Source organism: Amblyomma mixtum, chromosome 8 (assembly GCF_055824585.1).
Source record: "Amblyomma mixtum isolate Tamu chromosome 8, ASM5582458v1, whole genome shotgun sequence".
Taxonomy (NCBI): domain Eukaryota; kingdom Metazoa; phylum Arthropoda; class Arachnida; order Ixodida; family Ixodidae; genus Amblyomma; species Amblyomma mixtum.
This window is the reverse complement of record NC_143019.1, coordinates 65,772,803-65,793,827: the sequence shown is the minus strand read 5'-3', so window position 1 is coordinate 65,793,827 and position 21,025 is coordinate 65,772,803. Positions and strand designations below refer to the sequence as shown.

The 21,025-nt window shown below is 47.2% G+C and overlaps 1 protein-coding gene across 1 annotated transcript in view; it reads left to right on the top strand.

Annotated features, from left to right (window-relative positions):
• Window positions 1-17,919, top strand: part of LOC149332776 (uncharacterized) — a 65,102-nt gene extending 47,183 nt beyond the window's left edge. Inside the window, exons 10-12 of the mRNA XM_089558358.1 lie at window positions 4,218-4,308; window positions 5,874-6,027; window positions 12,985-17,919. Of these exons, the coding sequence (XP_089414484.1) occupies window positions 4,218-4,308; window positions 5,874-6,027; window positions 12,985-13,392 (653 nt within the window). The 3' untranslated portion in view covers window positions 13,393-17,919. The remainder of the gene's footprint in view (window positions 1-4,217; window positions 4,309-5,873; window positions 6,028-12,984) is intronic.
• The last annotated feature ends 3,106 nt before the right edge of the window (window positions 17,920-21,025 follow it).

The window sequence follows — 21,025 nt, the reverse complement described above, 5'->3', positions numbered from 1 at the left end:
CCAGAGTGAGGAAAAACACTAAAAAGGAGTTTTAGTTCAAAACCAGCAGTGCAGTATCAACGGTGGCATGTTTCCCGCAATACTGCAACGACATGGCTGACATCTAAGTTGGCAGGCAACTGTGGTGATCAAGGCGTGTTGCTAAACTAATCTCGAAAAGCTTTCTCTTCAGAACAGTAAAGCTGAGGCAGAATGTCTACGGACCCAACGGAAAGCTGATGAGGCAGCGACCACGCCAGCCACGCTCCAATGACTCATCTGCCTCTTCCTACCATCTGATTACTTATTTTGAAGCCAGATGGCGCTGGGTGTCAGATTTTGGTGCACCCCCTGAGCAGCACAGGTTCCCTATAGTGCTTTACTACATGGCGGCATTTTGACGACCTACATTGAAACGAAACTATGGCCTAGCAAATGCCGCACGTGCAGAAGAGGTGCAGTTGAGCGCGTTGGCTCCGAGGCATGTTTCTGTCATCCGTGTTTTCCTTGTTGCCTGCAGCTTAAAAAGGCAGTTTCATGGTTGCAATAGACAAGGATTGTGTAGGGTTAAGGTGGGCAAAGCAAGAACAGTGCACAAGTGCGCACGCATGCCCAAACTTCCATGTGCAATCCATGTGCACACCTTCTTCACTGCTGGGTTCCTTAAACCAACAGCTGCTCATTCAGACTGAGAGCCATTGCTAGGCTTTCAGGACATTCTGTCAGTGCGTGAATGGTCGCAAGAGCCACTAGGCCTTGCAGATTCAAGAGAAGCATGTTGCCGTTAACAAATGCAAAAGAAGGCAGGCAACGATGTACATATTTTTTCACATAAGCTGCCTGGGTACAAAGTTTCCAAGCCGGCACTTTTTTTTTTCTTTTAGCACGAAAGCACTACTTACTGCTTGCTTAATCACCGCAGCCGATCATGCCTCGTGTTAAACTGCAACACACACTCACGTGGTTGCATTGCACATCGTTGTCTTCACCAACTTCCATGTGTTGCGTGAACAGATCACGTCAGCTTAACCTGAGTCTAGTATCGTCGCCAGGCGTGCCGACGACCCAGCAAAGCAAAACCATGAGCAAACGAGGCTAAACGCATGCTTTCCCAAGTCTGCTCGGTTTAACCACGTTAAAATCTTGCCAAACCTTTTCCGCAGTCCCGTGAAAACTGTAACAGCGGGGTTTTGTTGTATAATGCACTATGCACGTCTCCTGTCCTTTTGTGTTCCCTCTTGCTGTTGTCGTTTTGTGAGTGTGAAAGGCTTTACGTGATCGTCAAAGTTGCGCAGGTATTTTGCCCTAGTCAATGATAACAGGCATGCATGCATGTTCCGATATTGTTATCTATGAATGAAAGGAATAGGTAAATAAATGTTGATGGCACTTTATGCTTTATTACCACGGTGCTCAGTTTGTTGACATTGACATTTCACCAGATCAGTGCGCACTAGTTGTGGTCTTCTGGGTTGAAACATAGATCATGCCGGGTATGTGTTAAAGTCATTTGCATTTGTTTCTGGCCCAACCGTGCATCTGAGGCGATGGCTTTCATGTGCAGCTTCATGGCGATGGACATGTGCGCATGTACAGTCTTTGTCAAAAGTTGAGAGCCCATTTACTTTTTAGCCTTGCAGTTTGACTCCTGAAGCATTTGGGGAAGTCCTACCCATTGAAGGCGGCAGGACCGGAAATCTTTTTACCCAGAGGAAATTTGATTTCCGGTAAGAAGATTTCCGGTCCTGCCGCCTTCAATGGGTAGGACTTCCCAGAATGCTTCATTCTTACCCAGAGGAAATTTGGCCGCCGCGGTGGCTCAGTGGCTATGGTGCTCGGCTGCTGTCCCGAAAGACGCGGGTTCGATCCCGGCCGCGGCAGTTGAATTTCTTTGGAGGAGAAATTCGAGACCCGTGTGCTGTGCGATGTCAGTGCAAGTTAAAGAACCCCAGGTGGTCGAAATTTCCCGAGCCCTCCACTATGGCGTCTCTCATAGCTTCAGTCGCTTTGGGTCGTTAAACCCCATAAACCAAACCAAACCAGAGGAAATTTGGAGCGCTGGAGATGCATCACAAATCACACAGTGAGGCTCAGAAGCAAACCCCCTGGGCTTCAAACTTTTGACAAAGGCTGTACATTTTCAAAAGGGGTACAGGCATCATAGAAATTATGCATTGTTTACGCCATGTTGTGTAATGTGCTGAGCTCGGCAAGAGTTCTGCTGGATTAGTGCGCTGTGTGCTTTTCACAGCTTTGTGTTACATTTACGAAAACTATCTCTCCTAGATTCAAGGCTGTGCAAACTCTCACCCTCTGTCAGAATGTGCCAATTTTTATAAAGACATGCCCACCGCTGCAATCTCCTGAGGTTTGGAGAGGGTTGAGCATAAACAACTCCACCCTGCATGCCAAAAAGAAAAGCTTGGGCCGCTAAGCCTAATCAGCTGCTAACCGGTGGCATGAGGCAGCAAAATGATAACAGAATCGTTGACGTTGAGTCAAGCGGCAACAAATAAAACCACTTGCAACAAAGCTTAATAGCAGACAACATAAATTGCAGCAGGCAGGCTTTGAAGCATAAATGTATGTAACGTGGGAACAAAAACTATTGATATTGAAGTGGGTAGGGGAATGAAGCAAGAGTGCACACTGGTTCATGAAAGTTTAGGAGTGTACAACAATGTTGCGCGAATGAAGGAAGTAAAAAATTGGTAGGGGTTTAACATAGTTAAAACGAGTGGACCTGCGTAAGCAGGTGTTCATTCTTCAGTTGGAGGGGGCACTTAAACTCCGCCTTAGGGGTGTGGCATAATATCTTTAGTGGGTTAATGCCCATGTATGCTGAATTGGTAATTCCTACTTACGATTCATAGATGCGGAGAGCCCTCATATACTGCTACCATCCCAGTGGCGCTGCGGTTAAATGGTGCACTACTGCACTGGCCGGTGGCTGTTTCTATCCCAGCCAACGGTAGAGAATGTGCCACCCATGTTGGCCAATTAGTTTTTGAAAGCAGGGGGGTCCATGGACCACGCGACGAGTGGTTAGACCTGGCGTAGTATTGCTTTCGCAATAAAAATTGGAGGGGGCACTTGAGCTCCGCGTTAAGGGTATGACATTATGGCGTTAATGGGTTAGTGCCAATATATGCGGAATTCGTCATTCTCTGTACTTTACATTCATGGATCCTTGGCGTAATGGGTTAATGGTTGGCGTTAATGGGTTAGTGCCGATATATGCGGAATTCGTCATTCTCTATACTTTACATTCATGGATCCTTGGGAGTCCTCTTACCACTCATGACGCAGTGGTGCAGCAGTTCAGCGATGCACCACTGCCCCAGGGGAATGGCAGGTGCCGCAGCTGATCATTTATTGAACTGCCACCTGCTGCAGTGGGCAGTTTGCTCACAATCCAGTTGTCAGGTTGTGATGATGTCACAAGGTGACGTGACCTAACCGGCCCACCTGCCCCCTAGGTTGCTCCTCTGAGGGTTTTTCATGGATTCTTTGCTCATGGCTAATGACGACACTGCCGGCTTTTCCCGGCCACGGCGGTTGAATTTCGATGGAGGCGAAATTCTAGAGGCCCGCGTACTGTGCGATGTCGGTGCACGTTAAAGAACCCCAGGTGGTCGAAATTTCCGGAGCCCTTCACTATGGCGTCCCCCATAGCCTGAGTCGCTTTGGGACGTTAAACTCTAATAAACCAAACTGCCGGCCTTTTTGTGACGCGGGGCCGTTAATGCTCTCGCATTAGTGCACAGAATAAAACATAAGGCCTTATACAAGAGGATGTAGGATAGAGAAAGAGTGCGAGAAAGTGGGGAAGGCTCAGCTTTAGCTGTGGGGTGGTGGGGTCTGGTCAGAAGGAGCATCGAACTGCAGTTGCTTGCTGTGGGGTCTGTGAAGTGTGGAGGAGGTGAGCAAGCTTGGGGCCGCGCGTTAGATTTTCTGGGCCGCAGTATCACCGTGCACAGAGTGTCAGGCCTCAGATGGAGGCTCGCTGGCTGACAGCACCAGTGTGCACACGCACCGGCTTCCTTCTCTCACTCTCACCTGCTAGGCCTGCACTGCCAAGTTCCCCTTCCACTCTCGCCCACTTTCTTTCACCCGATACTAAACTCTTGCTGTAAAATTAAAATGGCAGCGAATGCTGGAGCTTTGATGTCTCTGCTGTTTTTAATGGTGGAGTCGGCAATTCCTCATTTGGTTGTGCCTTTTGGACAATACTGAAGGTGACGAGGAGGAGGACGATGAAGAGGAAGGTTATCGGGACTCTTCCCCCCCAAGCCCCATCGTGTTCACCAAGAAGCACCTCAGGCTACAGTGAGTTTGACTCCTTTTTTTTTTTTTTCTTCATTTAATCAGCTGTTTGAGGTAGAGAGAGGAAAGGGAATTCACTCAGCTGTTGCATGCCCCCGTTCTAATGCGCATCCTGTTTATGTAGTCGTGACAGAAACTGGTACTTATTTTGCATTCCGTTCTTACTCATGTTTGAACTCTACTTCCCCAAATCCGGGTAGGCGTTAAAGGGACACTGAGGAGAAATTGAAGTTGGCTTGTATCGGCAGAATACCAGCTCCTGATTACAGAAACGCCACTCATGCTGACAACAAAGCTCTTGTAACGTAGAAAAGAGCAAGAACCAAAATACAGGTATCGCCGCCACAGGCCAAACTCGCAAGTACAAGCGTGGTGACGTCATAGGACAAAGCAGTGTTGCTAGAACCAATGATTCTAGCAACTCTAGGACCCGAGAAGCCACAAATCACTGAGGCGCAGCCAATGCATGTGCAAATCTCCTTGACGTCGCCAGATGGCGCCACGTGCCCGGCAGCTACGCGCGCGCCTGAAGCATCGGGACCAATCAGCGCCTGCTCACCGGCGTTAGGGGGGCTCCCGGTATTCCGCTAGCGGTAACAAGGTACACGGTGTGCTAAAGGTGTCTATTTGCGAGAACTTCGTTGACGGCTTCGAGAACGAGATCCATCGTAACGCTGGCAAAAAAACGCCAGTGCAAATGTAAGCGAAGCGACTGTAGCGACAGCTGCAATAGCCGATAGATGCCTTCAACGTGCGGCCGGCGGTAGCTTTCGTTTCAGCTGCTGCTAGGCCGCACTGCTGGCCGCCAGAAATCACGGAGTCTGCGGTACGTCATGCGCACGTCATGTTTCACGTCACTTAGTCCTGTGTCGTCATAGGAGAATCCCAAGTTTGAATCAGAGCGGCGGGAAAAACTTTTTCAACTTCGAATCCAAGTTTCTTAGAAATAAATGCATCTTTCGCTGCCGGCCAAGTGGCAACAAAGCCATGACATGCCGAACTATCGGATTTTGCTATAAAAAAAATAATAGTGCTCTCCTCACTGTCCCTTTAAAGTTGGCACAGTACGGTGGTGTGACATGAACACTTCCTCCTTTTGTTGGATGACATAAAGCGCTAAAAGAGAGCCCATAGATTAGAAAACGAGAGGACATGCACTTCCCGTTGTTTTTTTTGTCTGTGTGCTGTCCTTTTGTTTTCCCCAAGCTTTGCACAAACTTGCCTACCCTACAGTGTGTTTTGCTAGGGTTCCACTTTTCCTCTCATTTTTTTCCCCATCAATGCTGTGGCACTGTTTACAGCAAAAGCCCGTTAATTGAAACCTCATTAATTCAAATTTCCAGACAATTCGAACTGTATGATTCGTGTCAGAAAACACAGCTGACATCATCGCAGTTTGCTTGTGAATACAGCCAGTGGTGGAGACGCCTGTGTTCAGTTTTCCAACTTTATGGAGGCTCCCTGTTTTCAGTGAAAATGGCCTCTCTGTGATTGGAATGTCTGTTGGCAAGAGTTGTTCTCAATGTCTCCTTAGTCTCACATCTTTCATATCTTTGCTTGCTGGGCAGAAATCGCAGTGGCGAGTCCTCGTCGGGTGGCGGTGCCAGCACAACGGCGGTGATCACCAGCAGCCCCAGTGAGGATCACACGTACAGCGCTTCGCTCGCCAATGGCAACAGCAGCAGCGGGGACTTGGGCAATGGCGCAAGCATTGCCATCTCTGTAAGTCTGCCGGCTTGCTCTGCGTTCACATCAGAAGCATTACCGCCACCCAGTAGAAATGAGGCTCTCAAAGGGAAGCTGAAAGGGTTTTTTGAGAATTCGAGGTTATTCAGGAATTCGAATCTATCAAGCATCTAGACAAAGCATGGAAAGTATTTTTGCACTAGCATTTAAAATGGTGTCGTAATCATCGATTAAAACCGCGACGATGTTTAGGCTTCTTCTCACTACGTTGGAGGAGTGCGGGGAAACTCGGCAGTGACGTCATTGTTGCCAAAATTTCAGATGTCCACTGCTTACGGCTGCATGCTGCTGTGCGTCGTCAGAGGGCGCCAAACAATGCATCGTGAGCTTCACCTTCGATGGCGTCGGTTTTCTTTCATGGAATAACCGTTTCTTCGCTGGAAACGTAGTGCCGTCATATGTGACGTCATTATCGGGGCCTCTGCTCGTCGCTGTGCACTTCAGAGAAGCCTGAACGCCGATGACGACTTTATTCGGCAATTGCGCCACCATTTAAAATGCTAGAGCTGAACGATTTTGCAGGCTTTATCTGCACGTTTTACACATTCGGCAACTTTAAACTCATCGAATTCTAAAACTGCTTCAGTAGGTAGCCCTTTAAGGGGGGACGAGGGTCTTAAAACAGGCCTTTTTGTTTGTGGCTAGAATGGCATGAAATTATGCACACTGATGCGTTTTTCTCTTCTGATTTCAAAAATGTAGTCATAATTGAGCTGGTGGTCTTAGATCAACAGTTATCTTAGATTCTAGAGTGTAATTGGGTAATTTCTGACGCAGCATTAATGAGCTTTTCATTGCATTTTGTTGCTTTTAATGATCGTTTTTCTCTTCTGATTTCAAAAATGTAGTCATATTTGAGCTGCTGATCTTAGATCAAAAGTTATCATAGATTCTAGAGTGTAATTAGGCAATTTCTTACCCAGCTTTAATGAACTTTCTCATTGCATTTTGTTGCTTTAAATTACATGAATTGATAGCCAGCAAATTCCCATACTCGATGACATTCTTACTTTGTTTTGTTTAGGCCACATATATATAGCAATTACAATTAGCTTAACGAGTTTCAGTGTAAAATACTGTAACCTCTTACTCTCGACATAGTATGTCAGGATGACATGCCTTTAGAGAAAAACGAAGAATGTCATCGGGTATGGGAACTCTCCGGCTATCAATTCATGTAAATAAAAGCAACAAAATGCAGTGAGAAAGTTCATTAAAGCTGCGTATGAAATTACCTAGTTACATTCTAGACTCTGTAAGATCTATGACCACCAGCTCAATTATGATTACATATTCGGAATCAGAAGAGAAAAATGCATCTGTGTGCAAAATTTCATGAGATTCTAGTCATAAATAAAAAATTAGTTTTAAGACCCTCGTCCTTCTTTAATCAGGGTGTTTTGGCATCCATCTCTTCGTGGCTAACGTGCATGGAAAAAAAAAGAGCATACAGAAGCATGGCCCCTCAAAAATGGTCAGATTCAATTAATAATGACTGGTTGTCGAGTGAAAGGGTCCACCATGAGCATATGCAGCATGATTAGTTCCAAAATGAAGTGCGTAAAATGAGTTCGATTTGAGGCATGCATGGATTTAGGGGCTTGGGGAACTGAAGAAGCACTTCAGTTCCCTGAGGGTTTCACTGAACCTAGTTTGAGAACTCCTGCTCTAGAAATACATGAAATGGAGGGTCTGCTGTAAAAATTAAAGTAAAAAAAGCTGCTGAAGGGCATCTTGATGTGTTCATGACCCCGTAACACCGCGACAAAGCAACTGTCTTATAACGCAGTGGAGAAGAAAGAGAAATGCGAACAAAGAGCAAAGAATGATTTGGTACCATAGTGAGGCAGTGCTTGAAGGAAATCTGTCTTGCACTCTGAAACGGGAGGTTTGGCTTATTGGAACGAAATGAAAATATTGTGGTTTCAAGCGACGCTCGCAGAGCATACAGAAAGTAATCTTTGGTAAGAACACAGGGGCCGAATTCACGAAATAGTTTGCTTTGGAACCGGTTCGCTTTGCCGCTATGTTATTTTGACGTAGACATGGGTGGAGCGAACATTGTGCAAAGACAAGGGCGAGACGGCAGCCAATCTACACTCACGCAAGCTTTTTTTTGCATTCCCGAGAGGGCGCTGCTGATTTTTAAACTTGCGTGGGAAGCTTATGGTATTGCAGACCTTTTGTTGTTGTTGTTTTCACATGATCCGGTGACAGTCTGGGTCTGTACTACTCGCTGCGTCAGCTTGAGCTGCCGGTTGAGCTCAGGGAGCAGTGTAGTTGAAGTTAGGCTAGTTAATCAATATGCAATGCAGAAAAAATGGTGCTCGTATACAGAAGCGGGACGAAAAAACGCGTGGACCAAATGTTAGTACAGTTAAACCTGGATATAACGAAGTTGAAGAAAGCTCCCGATTTTTCGTTACATGCAGGTTTTCGTTACATGCAGGTTTCGCGTGAAGGCTCGTACGAATGATGCAGAAACGAAATCAAATAGCCCACAACACTATGCCTACAACACTGTTTATACCTCATTATCACAATTGTTTTTATGACGTGACACGACTGTTCTTACGTCGCCGCGCACGTGAAAGTGCGTGGCGCGAAACGACTGCACCATGTGTCTGCGCACAGGCGACTTGGTGTAGAGAGAGGAACTCGAGTCAGACGCAGCGGGAACGCCCGCATGCTCTGCCGAAGCGCGATTGGTGGCCCCGAGAGGGACCGTTGAAAAAAAAAAAGCTGCCAAAGCAGCTTTGAGCGAACGGGAGGAGGAGAGGCGGCGTTGGGCGAGGAGTTTTTTTTTTCACGGATCGGCCGGTGAAGGCAGCCTTCAAATATTTTTTACACTGAAAAATTGCGTAATTGCTGCCTGCTTCTTCGGTACAAGTGCAGGCAGAACACGCCGCTCCAAAGAAGCTAAATCGTGTAGAGCTCCTTCATCGTCGCGCGAGCCGACGAAACGGCGCATAACGTCCATTGCGTTCATCACCTCCTTTGCAGTAGGCACGTCACACGGATCTGCATCGCAAGCACCATCACCACCATCATCTTGCACGCTTTCAGCTAGTGCTGCATCAGTCATTTCCTCTGTAGCCACGGCGGCGTTGTCGGCAAACAAAAAGTCATCCAGTTCAACATCGTCGGGTACACCACCGTTAGTGCGTAGCTCGTTCCACGCTTCGGCCACATCGGACGGAGTAGAAACGTCTTCCTCGTCATCGGCACCAGCCTGTGCGTTTTTTGCTATTCCGGCCTTTAAAAAGCAATTCCTAATAACCTCTGCCCTGACCTCTTGCCAGGAGGCAGCAAGCATCTCGACTGCTTGATAAATATCAATCTTCATCTCTCGTTCCAGCCGGATGTCGAGAAGAATCTTCTGGATTAGTCGGCGTCGGTAACAGCATTTAAAACTGTTAATGACCCCTTTGTCAAGGGGTTGTATTAGGGACGTGCAGTTGGCCGGGAAGTAGTGCAGTTCGATGTTCGAGAGCTGCAGACCTTCGACGTGGTGCGCCGAGCAATTATCCAGCAGTAGGCAAACTTGACGGCCTTGCCGCTTGACGTCCTGGTTAAATTCCTTTAACCACTCTGAAAATATTGTCCAAGTCATCCACGCCTTGGAGTTCGCCACATACTTGACGGGCATACGCTTCGTTCCCTTAAAGCACCTGGGACGGGCACTTTTGCCGACAACCAGCGGGACTCGCTTGTCTGTGCCGTCGAGGTTGGCGCACAGCAGAATCGTTATGCGGAGCTTGCTCTGCTTTCCGCCGCGGCAGTCATCGCCTTTTAGTGCTAGCGTGCGGCCCGGAAGCATTTGATAAAACAGGGCTGTCTCGTCGGCATTGTAGACCTCGGCCGCCTCGAAGCGACTAAGTATTCCAGGCAGCTTGTCAGCCACCCATGAAGCAGCAGCATCGCTGTCTGCGGAGGCAGATTCGCCGCTGATTACTCTCCCGACGACACCGTGTCGGCTCTTGAAACCCTGCAGCCACCCGTTGCTTGCCTTGAAATCGTCATGGCCCAAGATACACGCAAAGTCCTTTGCCTTCTGTTGCAAAATCGCGCCACTAATGGGCACATTTCTGGCTCGCGTGTCCAAAAACCACGTGAACACTGCCTTGTCCACATCAGCATATGTCGACGTCTTCAGCCTTTTTTTCTTCGAGCTTGTTCCCGACTCCACTGCGTTTCTGATGCTGTGTTCCGCACTCAAAATCGTTGATAGGGTGCTCGCTGGAATGCTGAAACGGGCGGCAATGTCCTTCTTCTTCTCGCCCGCGGCGACTGCATTTAAAATTGCAAGTTTGTCTTCGAAAGACAAAACTTTTCGTTTTCTGGCAGCAGAACTCATCACGACCAACCGACGATGCAGTTACAAGCGGAGACGCACGACTACACGCCGACGGTAGGCCTAGCACCTCCAAAACAAGTCAACGAACCAGCACGAGAGCACAGCTGACAAGCGCAGACGCAGGACAAACACAAAATGGTGAATGCAACGCGTCGTCTCGTCGGTCTCGTCCTCCTTGCCCCTCTCGTTCTCCTTTCCCCTTCTCCTTCCTTTGCCCTGGCACGGCCGGGCGTGCTCGCTCTTTAAAGAGCGCGCGCCCCCCTCGAGACCGGCCGTGGCCCTGGTAATGAAAGAACCGGCCATCAGCGTTGCTTTTAAAGTTAATTCTTACACATAACTGTGTCTGAGCCATTGAAACAAATGGAAATCACAAAATAAAAGTGCTTGTCCTCAAATCCATACATAAAAAATGCAACAAAAAATCAACCGCCGCTACAAATGCCACCTGGTGCCACGCTACACAAGCAAAGCCTGAACAGGCTGCTACGTTAGCCACGGGGCGGCGCTAGCCGCGCGCTAGCCGCGCGCTAGCCGTCGCTATCATCATCATTGCTAAGTTCGCTTGGTCGCGGCCAGTCGCGGTGATCCCAGGCGTTCGCGTAGCTGTTGGCTCCGTACAATATTAATATTCACTAATAAAGTGCATTTATTTGGTCGAATTTTCCTTAAAAGTGCGAAAAGTAATGACTGATCAGCTTTGCAAGTTCGTTACATCAAGGTTAACTGCCGCAACGTCTTCGTTACATCGAGGTCGAAAATACATGGGCTTCAATGGGGGCAGCGTTGGGGAATTCAAAAATTTCGTTAAATCCAGGAATTCGTTACATAGAGGTTCGTTACATCCAGGTTTAACTGTATGAATATCGCAGAATATTAACACTGCGCCTAAGGAACAAAGAAAACAGACGAGCAGGAAACAAGGCCCAAAGTAACGTACCATTACAGTTCATGTAGCGTCCACGAATCGCACCTCACTGTCTACTATGGATGGCTGGCTGCCACATTCGCTACTAAGCCGATGGGGTGGCACAGTGGTTATGGTGCTCGGCTGCTAACCTGAAAGACGCGCGGTAGCATTTCAATGGAGGCGAAATGATAGAGGCCTGGATACTTTACGATGTCAATGCACGTGAAAGAACCCCAGGTGGTCAAAATTATCCGAAGCCCTCCACTACGATGTCTTTCATAGCCTGAGTCGCTTTTGGGTGTTAAACCCCATAAAACAAACCAAACATTCGCTGCTACTTTGTATGATTATATATGCCTCTATCAGCTCGCGAGTGAAACTTACACTTACGGTCATGTGAAATGCTAGTTTTCGCTAGAAGCGTGCGGCATCCGCTTTTTACACACTCCTGAGACTAGCGTTAACACAACTGATCCAGGTAATGCTTACTGCAAGAAAACAGGAGCTGATTTACTACCAGGCAGACGCATGATATCTACCATGCCTTATGGTTAACTTAGCAAAGAGAGTATGGCTCAGTGAAAAGCAGGAGCGTTACATGGTAAAGGCTTCTTTTGGACTCAACCAGTTGACCTAGAAGACTCAATTGTGTCAAGAGGCCACCGATAAGTGGAACGCTATGAACTCTTCTGCTATGACTGCAGTGAAACAGCGAAAGTTCTTGAAGAGAAAGCCTTAACGCGCACAACGACGAAGCGTTTGTGATGACACAGAGCTCAATGACAGCGATTTCTTAACCGTACGTTCTTCACTCGGCAAGCTCAGGTGGAGACACTTGGACAGGCACAGGCAGATTCTCGACGGCACCTTCTTCATATCATTTTCTGCACGTATCACAGGTATAAGCCGGCCGTCAGCACGCTCATGCGAAGCAGTGCCCAATGTCCTCTTGATAACGTTCACTCAGAAGCCTAGGATCGTAAAAAACAAGCGCACTGATGACATTTCTCTCTAGTCATCGCGGCCCGAGTTGGTCTTGTAGTTTGGTGGACCGCCGGCATGCTAATCCCTTTGAAAGCATGAAATGCAGCATAAAAGCATCAGGCATGTCGGAGGGATCCTCACATACATTCGGGCACCGATAACGACCCCTCAACAGCGCATACATCGAGGAGGCAAACGGAGGAGACACCGTGTTTACATTGAAGCGAACACTAGCGTCTTGATTCCGTGGACAGCTGGTTCACCGGTTCACTTTCACCTGATTGACAGCTCGTATGACGTGTACAAAAACCGCGGTCCTGCCTCCACGAGATGTCGTCATGCCGGCGACGACACGCGGCCGATCACGCACGGCGGCCAGCTTGGAAGCAAACAGTCTCGTAGATTCGGCCCCAGGTTGCAGCTTGCTGTCTTCCTAACTTAACATGGTGTGGGACTCCCAGTGTGTGCAGCTTGAACAGGTTGCATTTCGTAACCTCGTAATCTTGCATGAGAAATGAAAATGGAATATGGGCAATGAATGTGCACCTGTTTTTGCTGGGGGTTTTATCTCATAGGTAGAGTCATTTTTAAGTGTCAGGTATGGTTCTTGCCTTCAGCCTGCAGTTACGATCAGAGAAGATCTACGAGAACCATAACACTCGCGCCTTGCATGTTGTGATTTCAGTCGGTCCGAAGCCTAGCGCCAGGCCCGCGGAAGGATTCCGAGCAGCCGTACGACGACAATCCCCAGGAGGAGAACAGCAACGGCAGTGCCGCCTCCAGTAACGGGGGCGGGGGACTTGGCAGGCTTCCGCTGTCATCAGTGCCTCCGCGCAAGCGAAGAGCCGCCCTGGCTGCTGCTGCAGCCCTTCCGCGCAAATCGAAGCGCACCGCATCAACCGCTGCCGCCACTACGCGCAGGAGCAGCGGTGGCAGCGCTGCACCGGGCTCATCCGCGAGTGCTGACAGGAGTGACGACATGGCCGAAGGGGCGGCGCATGCTCTGCTCAACCTTGCTAAAGTCGCCAGCAGCCAGCAGCTGATACTGCAGCAGGGCAAGAATTCATCGGCAGGGGCGCGGGAACGTCGGTGATGATGCCATTGGCCGGTGATGATGATGACGATGCTGCTTCTGTCGGGATGTGACAGGAAGCGGCTCCTAGCGCTGAGCACAGAGAAGGGGAGCGGGGGGGCTGGTTTGTCACAGCTGGGGCATTGTGCAGCCGGGCTAACTTCTAAAAGAACTGTTGATGTGTTTTACTAGAACGAGGTGGTGGTTGGCGCAAAGGCTTCCATCGTATACAGGCTGCACTTTTGTTGGTGGGGCTGTCATTTTTCATTTTGTCCTTGCCTCAGTGTTGTGTTTTCTGGGCTTAGTTATTTTATAACATTATTTTATGTAACCTTCAAAAGGAAGTGGCTGGGACTGCAGTTATGGCCTGACACAAATCCCTTGCCTCAGGTACAAATGTTTCAGTGTAGCACACGGCACAATGCTTTAATGGTGCGGCTGGAAAGCTAAAAACTAGCTCGGGCTGCCTTTCTTGAGCAGGCTGTGAGACGGACTGCTGTCAGCTCGAGCTATATTTTCCTGCTTTAGGGCTTCCCGGCCTTTCATCAAAGCAGAGATTGCGCGTACCTCTGGACAACCAGATTGAGGTGGCAGTATCTAGTTTTTGTTTTAAGTGTAAAGTGTCATGTTAAGTGCCTCAAGGTGTTTAAAAGGAATCGAGAATGCAGAACGAATTGCTTGTTTCTCGTTCGTTTCTTCGCCTGCATTCAAAGGTAGTAGCATAGAATACAAAACATTTTTATTTTACTGTAAAAATGTGGAGTGGGAGAGGTCTTGTTTGCTGTGGTGAGGAAGTCAGCATTAAGTAGTAAGCGCAGTCAGTGAGTGGCAGTAATGGGGGAATTGTTGGATTGTTGATGGATTGTTAGCTTTATGGACGCAAACTGTTTGTGTGCACTAGCGGACTCAAATGATACCTCAGTTTTACGGTAGCAGTCAAGTCAAAGCTACAGTCCTTTTATCATGTCTTATTTTGACGCGATGATGCATGATTTGTGGGTGGATGTGGCAAGCATTTTGAGTCACTTGTTGACACGGGAGGCATTTTGTGTCATTTCATATCAAGCAAGTGCACATGCATTTTTACTCGTGGAGCGAAAAGAAGCAAAGCTTGTTCAATTTGACCATTTACATGACACTAGCAATTGCAGATTTGACGTTGAGTATGCGTCAAGTTTTTTTAATACAAGTATTCTTTTCAACCGCTCCCCTTCTCTGCGTTAGTGCGTGTTAGTGTCTCCTTTTGAATGTGGTTCTTGCGGCGCTCTGGACACTTACCTGCAAGACCCATTTGTGTTGGAGGCGCGCCCTGGCACATACCGTGTGCTGTCTGTTTGTTTGTTTGCTTGTTGCTTGACACTTCATCTTGCTATGACCTTTTGTAATTGTCCTCATCACGTTGCTTTTGTTTCTCCTGTTTATTTTTCCTTAGTAGTATGTTCCGTGTGTGGCTTATTGCCAGCGTTAGTAGACTTTAACATGCAGCCTTTTCTTTGTGGCGGTTTTTAATTCTCTTTGTTTCTTTGATATGCTCTTCAACGGATGTGGCTAAAAGGGCAGACACTGCTGACGTTAACATACCCACGCCATTTCCAGTTCCAAACTAGTTGTGCCCCCCCCCCACCTTTCTTATGTTGGTCTGTTTTCAAAATCTTTGTAACAGTGCGCTCCCATGAATTCTCCTGAGGCAATGAGACTCTTCAGCTGTGCCAACCCCTTCACAACTGTCTAGAAACGCTGCACTTCGAAGTTTTGCAAATTGCGAAGCTAACAGCTGCCTGTGAGTAACTGCTTACTTTGCTGCACTTTTGCAGTTGTTCATTTTGTGGAGTTGGGATGAACATCTGCTCTAGGCAGTAATTCCAGAAGACTTGTGCCTCCGTGCCAGATAGTAAGTGTAATTGTGTTCATCACCGTTGGTAGTAAAGGAAAGGGCTCTGTTAAAGTCCGCTGACGCCGATTCCGCGTAGGTTTTTTTTTTTTTTTCCCCAGGATATTGGCTTCAGTGCTGTGGCGGAAGCACCAATTGCTTTGTGTCTCTCTCTCTGAACTCAGACTCTTCATAGTGTTGGATTTTTTTTCTTACTTTATTTATTTGTTTATATGGGGGATAACGAGCAGTGAACGCTATATTTCTTCCTTTCTTTTTTTATTATTTTGCATAGTACAGTTGAACCCCTTTATAACAGGCACACACCACAAAGCAGTTTGTCTTTGTTCCTGTTGAATGAGAAGGCTCTTAAAAGCGAGGCTCTGGTTCCATAGTTTCAATATTTGCTGATCTGCCCCTACTTTGATTTTGTCACTCAGTGACAAAGACTTTCACAAAAGAAGACGTATATAAACATGTTGTACTAATTTATTGGGTGCGAAAATAGCTGTTTAATTTTGTCTGCTTGGCATGTGGTGTTCCCGAGAGCAGTTCATGCGTTCCACTGCTCTGCGGCTCGACATGTTGGCAAGCTTTTTCTCTTTTTTTTTCACTGATCTGCTTCAGAGAAGTACATTTAGGTCTCGGTAGCTTGAAGTTGCAAGAACGGTGAAATTTTCTGGTGAATAGTTCCGAGGCATGCGAAGTACAGAATTGTTTAGTGAACTGATCAGGAATGGTAAAAATTTCAGACTTCTCGGGGTTATTACACAAAGCAGTCTGTTACGCAAACCAGGAACTTATAATAAAAGGAGCGCCATGTTATGCTTGCAGCACAGAAAACATGGCCGACATTTGGACGTGCGATGACAATGATATGGCGGCCGCAGGTTCTCCAAGGTCTGTTGCTGGCTTCGTAGCTTGCCGAATCAGTGTGGAGGCAACGCGCATAGTCTTACCAGCATGGCACCGAAATCTGTGAGTGGCAGCGAGGGTTGTGCATTGAAACATGGTAGCAGTTTGCTTGATGGTTGCTGCGTGACTTGCTGGTTACGCAAACCACTGGCCGATGGCCTTTTTGCCGAGTTTCAAATTTCGTAATCGTAGAGCAGCGCGAACGGAAAAGCCCACCGTGTGCCTTCACCGTTTTCGGTGTGGGCAGACACTCACGCCCTCGTACTCATACACCTGCCGGTAGTTGGAAGCCCTTCTCTGTGCAGCGCTTGCAGTTGAGGAGCACCTTGTGTGTGCTTTGCGGGCAGCTGGACCACTTTATTAATTGCGGTTGTTGTAATAAACACGCCATGCGAGTGATTACTCCTTGTTGTCACCCTCGAGCCCAGACGCGGCCGTGGTTTGCTAGTGATGACGCTGCATTCTTGCTGCATCCGCGTAGTTGGTACGAACTCCAACAAGTAAAGTTGAAATGTCTATTATAAGCGAGGGTTTTGGTCAAAATTCAAAGACAGCTTGTCCTTTATTGCCAACATCTTTTTATGCCCAATCTTCGTTACTGAAGAGGTCTGCTTAATGGGAGAGAGAGGGCAGCTAGGCAGGTGTGTGGAAAAGGTTTCTTGGTCCCGACTGTCCGTTACAGCTGTGCCTCTTATATAACGGGGTTGAACTGTATGTGCCTGCGTTCAAGCGTCTGCGTTTTTTTACATCTGTGCAGGTTGGCAAAATTCACACACACATACACTCTCTCCGTTCTCTCTGCTTATTTTCTAGCATGCTTTCACCTCATCTAGCCGCACAGCCGTAGTGTCCACATTTGCTCATTCCCCGTCCCTCCCGTTGGAGCTCCATACGTTCGTTTTAACATCGCCTGAGAGCCCCCTGTCCCTGCCAGCGGCTAAGTAGAATGGCAGGACGCAGCTCTCGTCTTCTCTCGTCTCGTTTTGTTTTTGTAGTTGACATGGGGAGGATCTTCTTCTGGGCAATAACACTCATCTAGGTGGGAGCAGTTCGTTGGAGCGCTGCTGCCTTACGTTCGATCTGCTCCGAACACTTTCATTTCGTGGCGTTTCCGGAGCGAGCGCGCACAGTTTCAGTGTGATCATTGAAGCATGCAAGCAAAGCTGTAGCATGCGGTTGTCTTTGTTAGGTTTGAATTTTTCTTTTTTCTTTCGTCGCTCTGTAGTTCTTTCACAATCTCACTCACTCTGTCTCGCTTATTTGTGTAGATCGGGCTAGTGAAGTCTAGAATGCTCATACCAGTGTTGGCTGCCCCTCTTGCTTGACAACGGCAGGAGTGTATAGAGACAAGCAGCAGCAGTGCACAGTGCTGCCCTGTGAAAGTAATAATACGTGGAAAAGACGGTGGACAGCTGTAATATATGACACATACAGAGCGTTGCTTGCTGCACTATACATAGTTGCAGATGCGATAGAATATAAATACTATATATATATATATTATACACACACATTATTATTACTATTGTATACATATACAAATAAAAAGAGCATAATGTCCTCTTGACATGTAGCACTGCGCGTTGCAGTGGGAAGTTCATGTTGAAGGCAAACGTCAGTTGTGTTTTTTGTTTTTTTCCATTTCATTTCATTTACTACTGGCTATTAAAGGTGCACTGAAGAGGATTCTGAACTTGTCTTTTTGCCGCGGGAACTCGATCCACACGTACCTAGCATTCTTAGAAACTGCAACTTATTGCCCTGTATGGCCGATTTCCCTAATTAAATCGAATTAACGTCCGGCTCCCGCCCTTTTTTTTTAATTCTGCCTCGTATGATGGGCAGAGTCGACCAACGCGTGAAGTTCCTTTCAGCCAGCTCCGTGGAGGCTTTGCTTTCGCTTTTTGTTTTTTAGGTTTCTATGAATAAATAGTTTCATTCGCAGATGATACATCCGCAAAATAAGCCCGCAGAAATAAAAATACGCGCGGACTATTTGCTTCTACGGACTACTACGTATAACTCCGCCGATGGCAGAGCGGCAAGCCGCCACGGGACTGGGTGAAAGGCACTCCACGCGTTGGTCGACTCCGCCCACCGTACGGGGGAGAATTAAAAAAAAAGGGCGGGAGCCGGCCGTTAATTCGATTTAATTTGGGAAATCGGCCACACAGGGCAATAAGTCGCAGTTTCTAAGAATGCTAGGAACGTGTAGATCGAGTTCCCGCGGCAAAAAGACAAGTTCAGATTCCTCTTCAGTGCACCTTTAATGTACAGTGGCTGATATCGCACATACTCTGGTTGCTTCCTGAATATTCTTTGTTTCGTGCTTTTCAGTGTGATGATTTATTTCCGCGTCACCTGTAGTAGCAGCCAAGTGTTGTTCAGCATGCGATTGCCAGTGCTTTTGTCACCAGCCAGATTTTCTTTCTTTCTCTGTTTGGAAAACGTTTTTTTTTTTCTTGTGGGCTTTCTTGGTTGTGCGTGGTGGTAATGCGCTTTGCTTGTAGTGTGAGCACAGGCTTGTTTTTGAAAAAGACTTAAAGCCTGATGTTTGCAGATGCTTTTTGCCTTTGGTTTAGTTGGATCAGCACTGATGTGTGGGAGTAAGAAATGCAGTGGCACACTTTGGATGTTTTGCGCTTAAGTTTCATTGCTTCCTTATCAATGTTTCTAGAATGTGAATGTCGTGAGACTAAGAAAAATTGATCTGCGTCCCTGGGCTGGCTAGTTTTAGATGGCTACAAGTCGGCCTCAGTTTAACGTGTCTGCTGCTTTTTGTGCATACCTTTGTATGAAATGACGCAGTTTTTGCCTACTTTTGAATTTGACTGTACAAATGTTGAAGCTCTCGTCTATGCGTTCATGCTCTCTGTGCACTGCGGATTTTTTTTTTTCGCGTTTTCTATTTTGTCAGCCGCTACAGCAGCATAAAAGGGGCAGTGTTGGTGCGGACGATTTCACTCCGCAGAGTTCATTTGCAACGACGCATCTATATGAAAGCGAGAGGTAGGTGCATCAAGCTCAAAGAACTGTGGTTGGACGCAGTATTACACGTGCACTATGTTTCTGCCAGGACAGGTGTTGTTTGTTTGTGGAGGGACTCGCTGCAGGCCGGCCTTGTTGAAGACCGCAGTCAAGATGGTTTCCAAGAGGTGTTGCAAGAGGAGAGATTATGTGCCAAAGCGTCAGCCACAGTGTAAAAATAAAAGTAAGGCAAGGAGGAGAAACATTGTAGAGCAACATTAGTAATAACACAAACACCACCTGTACAGAAACTTCTTCCCCCTGTTTGGTCGTTTCCTTTTTTATCACCCCGGTCACTCGGCCAGTTTCTGATGTTGTGTCTGTGTAAGTGCGCGTGCGTGGGTTGTCGACAGTTTTGGCGTTTTTGAGGCAAGCAGCAGAAGCCGTGTTTTCTTGCCTCCGTGTGTACATTTGTTCCTAACCTGTAAAAAAGAAAAAAAAAATAGGGATGCTGTCTTGGTGTATGTGCAGCAAATGGAGAGTCTATCCTATGCAAAACTGTTTTCTCTTCCTCTCGGACTGTTGGCCGTGTGAATTTGCCCACTCGGGCGTGGTTACTGGGATAGGGCACGAGATGAAAGGCCTGACATGCAGTGTTGATGCTTCCTTTTGCAAGGTTTAGCGGTGCGTTCCCTGTGGTTGTCTTGTAGATTTCCGTGCACGTTTACTGCAAGTTGCGCGCAGCGCACCCCTCTGGTGCCGAACCATGGGTCTTAGCAATAATTGACAAAGCAATCACTAGTGGTGTATGTGTGTGTAGAGACATTGAAACAGGACTGGAGAAGGCTTGCAGAGCCACTGCTTGTGTGCTTTCATTGCACAGCACATCAGTAGTTTCCCACTTCGTCACATTTTCTTTCTTGGATACGTTGGAGTAGCATGCCTGATGCAACAGACATCTTTTGGGTCTTTACCTAACAGTTTCCTTGTAGACTACTTGTGCGCGTGCATCTGAAATGTCGGAGTGTCAAAGAACAGGCCTTACAATACAAACCAGTTGTCGCATTTGTTCCTGTTTTAAGTGTTAACGATGGAATGAAGAAAGTGGTCATCGTCGTCATGCACGTGTATGCTCCAGGAGAGAGTGGTGTTGCAGGCTCGATTTTATGCTCGTGCCCATGCCGTCTAACCGGTGCAGTTGGTGTAAATGCGAGCATTACTGTGGCCTGACTGCGTCTGGTCGTTATTTCTGCAGTGCATATTTTGCAGCTGCGTCTGGTGTGTTATCACTGCACTGTAACGATGATGCTGTCTAGCAACCTATGCAGCCGTGTTGTTCTTTTTGACATGATCTCGCATATTGTTTCTTGCTTTTAGCTACGCGCCACTGGTTTTCCACGGACCTGCTGCTGTGCTCACACAGTTATGTATGAACGCTGCACTCGGTACCTTTCCTACCCTGATTGGGCTGGACGACTTTTGTCAACGAAGTGCACACATCATTCACCAATGCACATCGAAGCAAACAGGTCGCACCCATTTTTTTTTTCTTGGACAGGTCCTTTCTCTTGAAGGGACGGAGCAGCGAAAATGAAAGCTACGTCATTTTGGTGGTTTTCTTACTTTCTTCTTGCTTGCTTTTGGGTATTTGTTGATGCACTAGTGGCAACTCTGTCAGTACTTTCCAACCTTCTATCTGTTCTTTCACTTTTTTTTTTTAACTAGAGGTGTGCGAATATCAAAATTTTCGAATACGAATCGAATACGAATACTTGATTCCGAATATCGAATTGAATATCGAATAATCAAGGACAGACTCATTTAACCACTACAAAACATTTATTTGGGCACCCAAGAACATCACAGTTCAACTATCGATGATTAAATGAACACAAAAGGCTA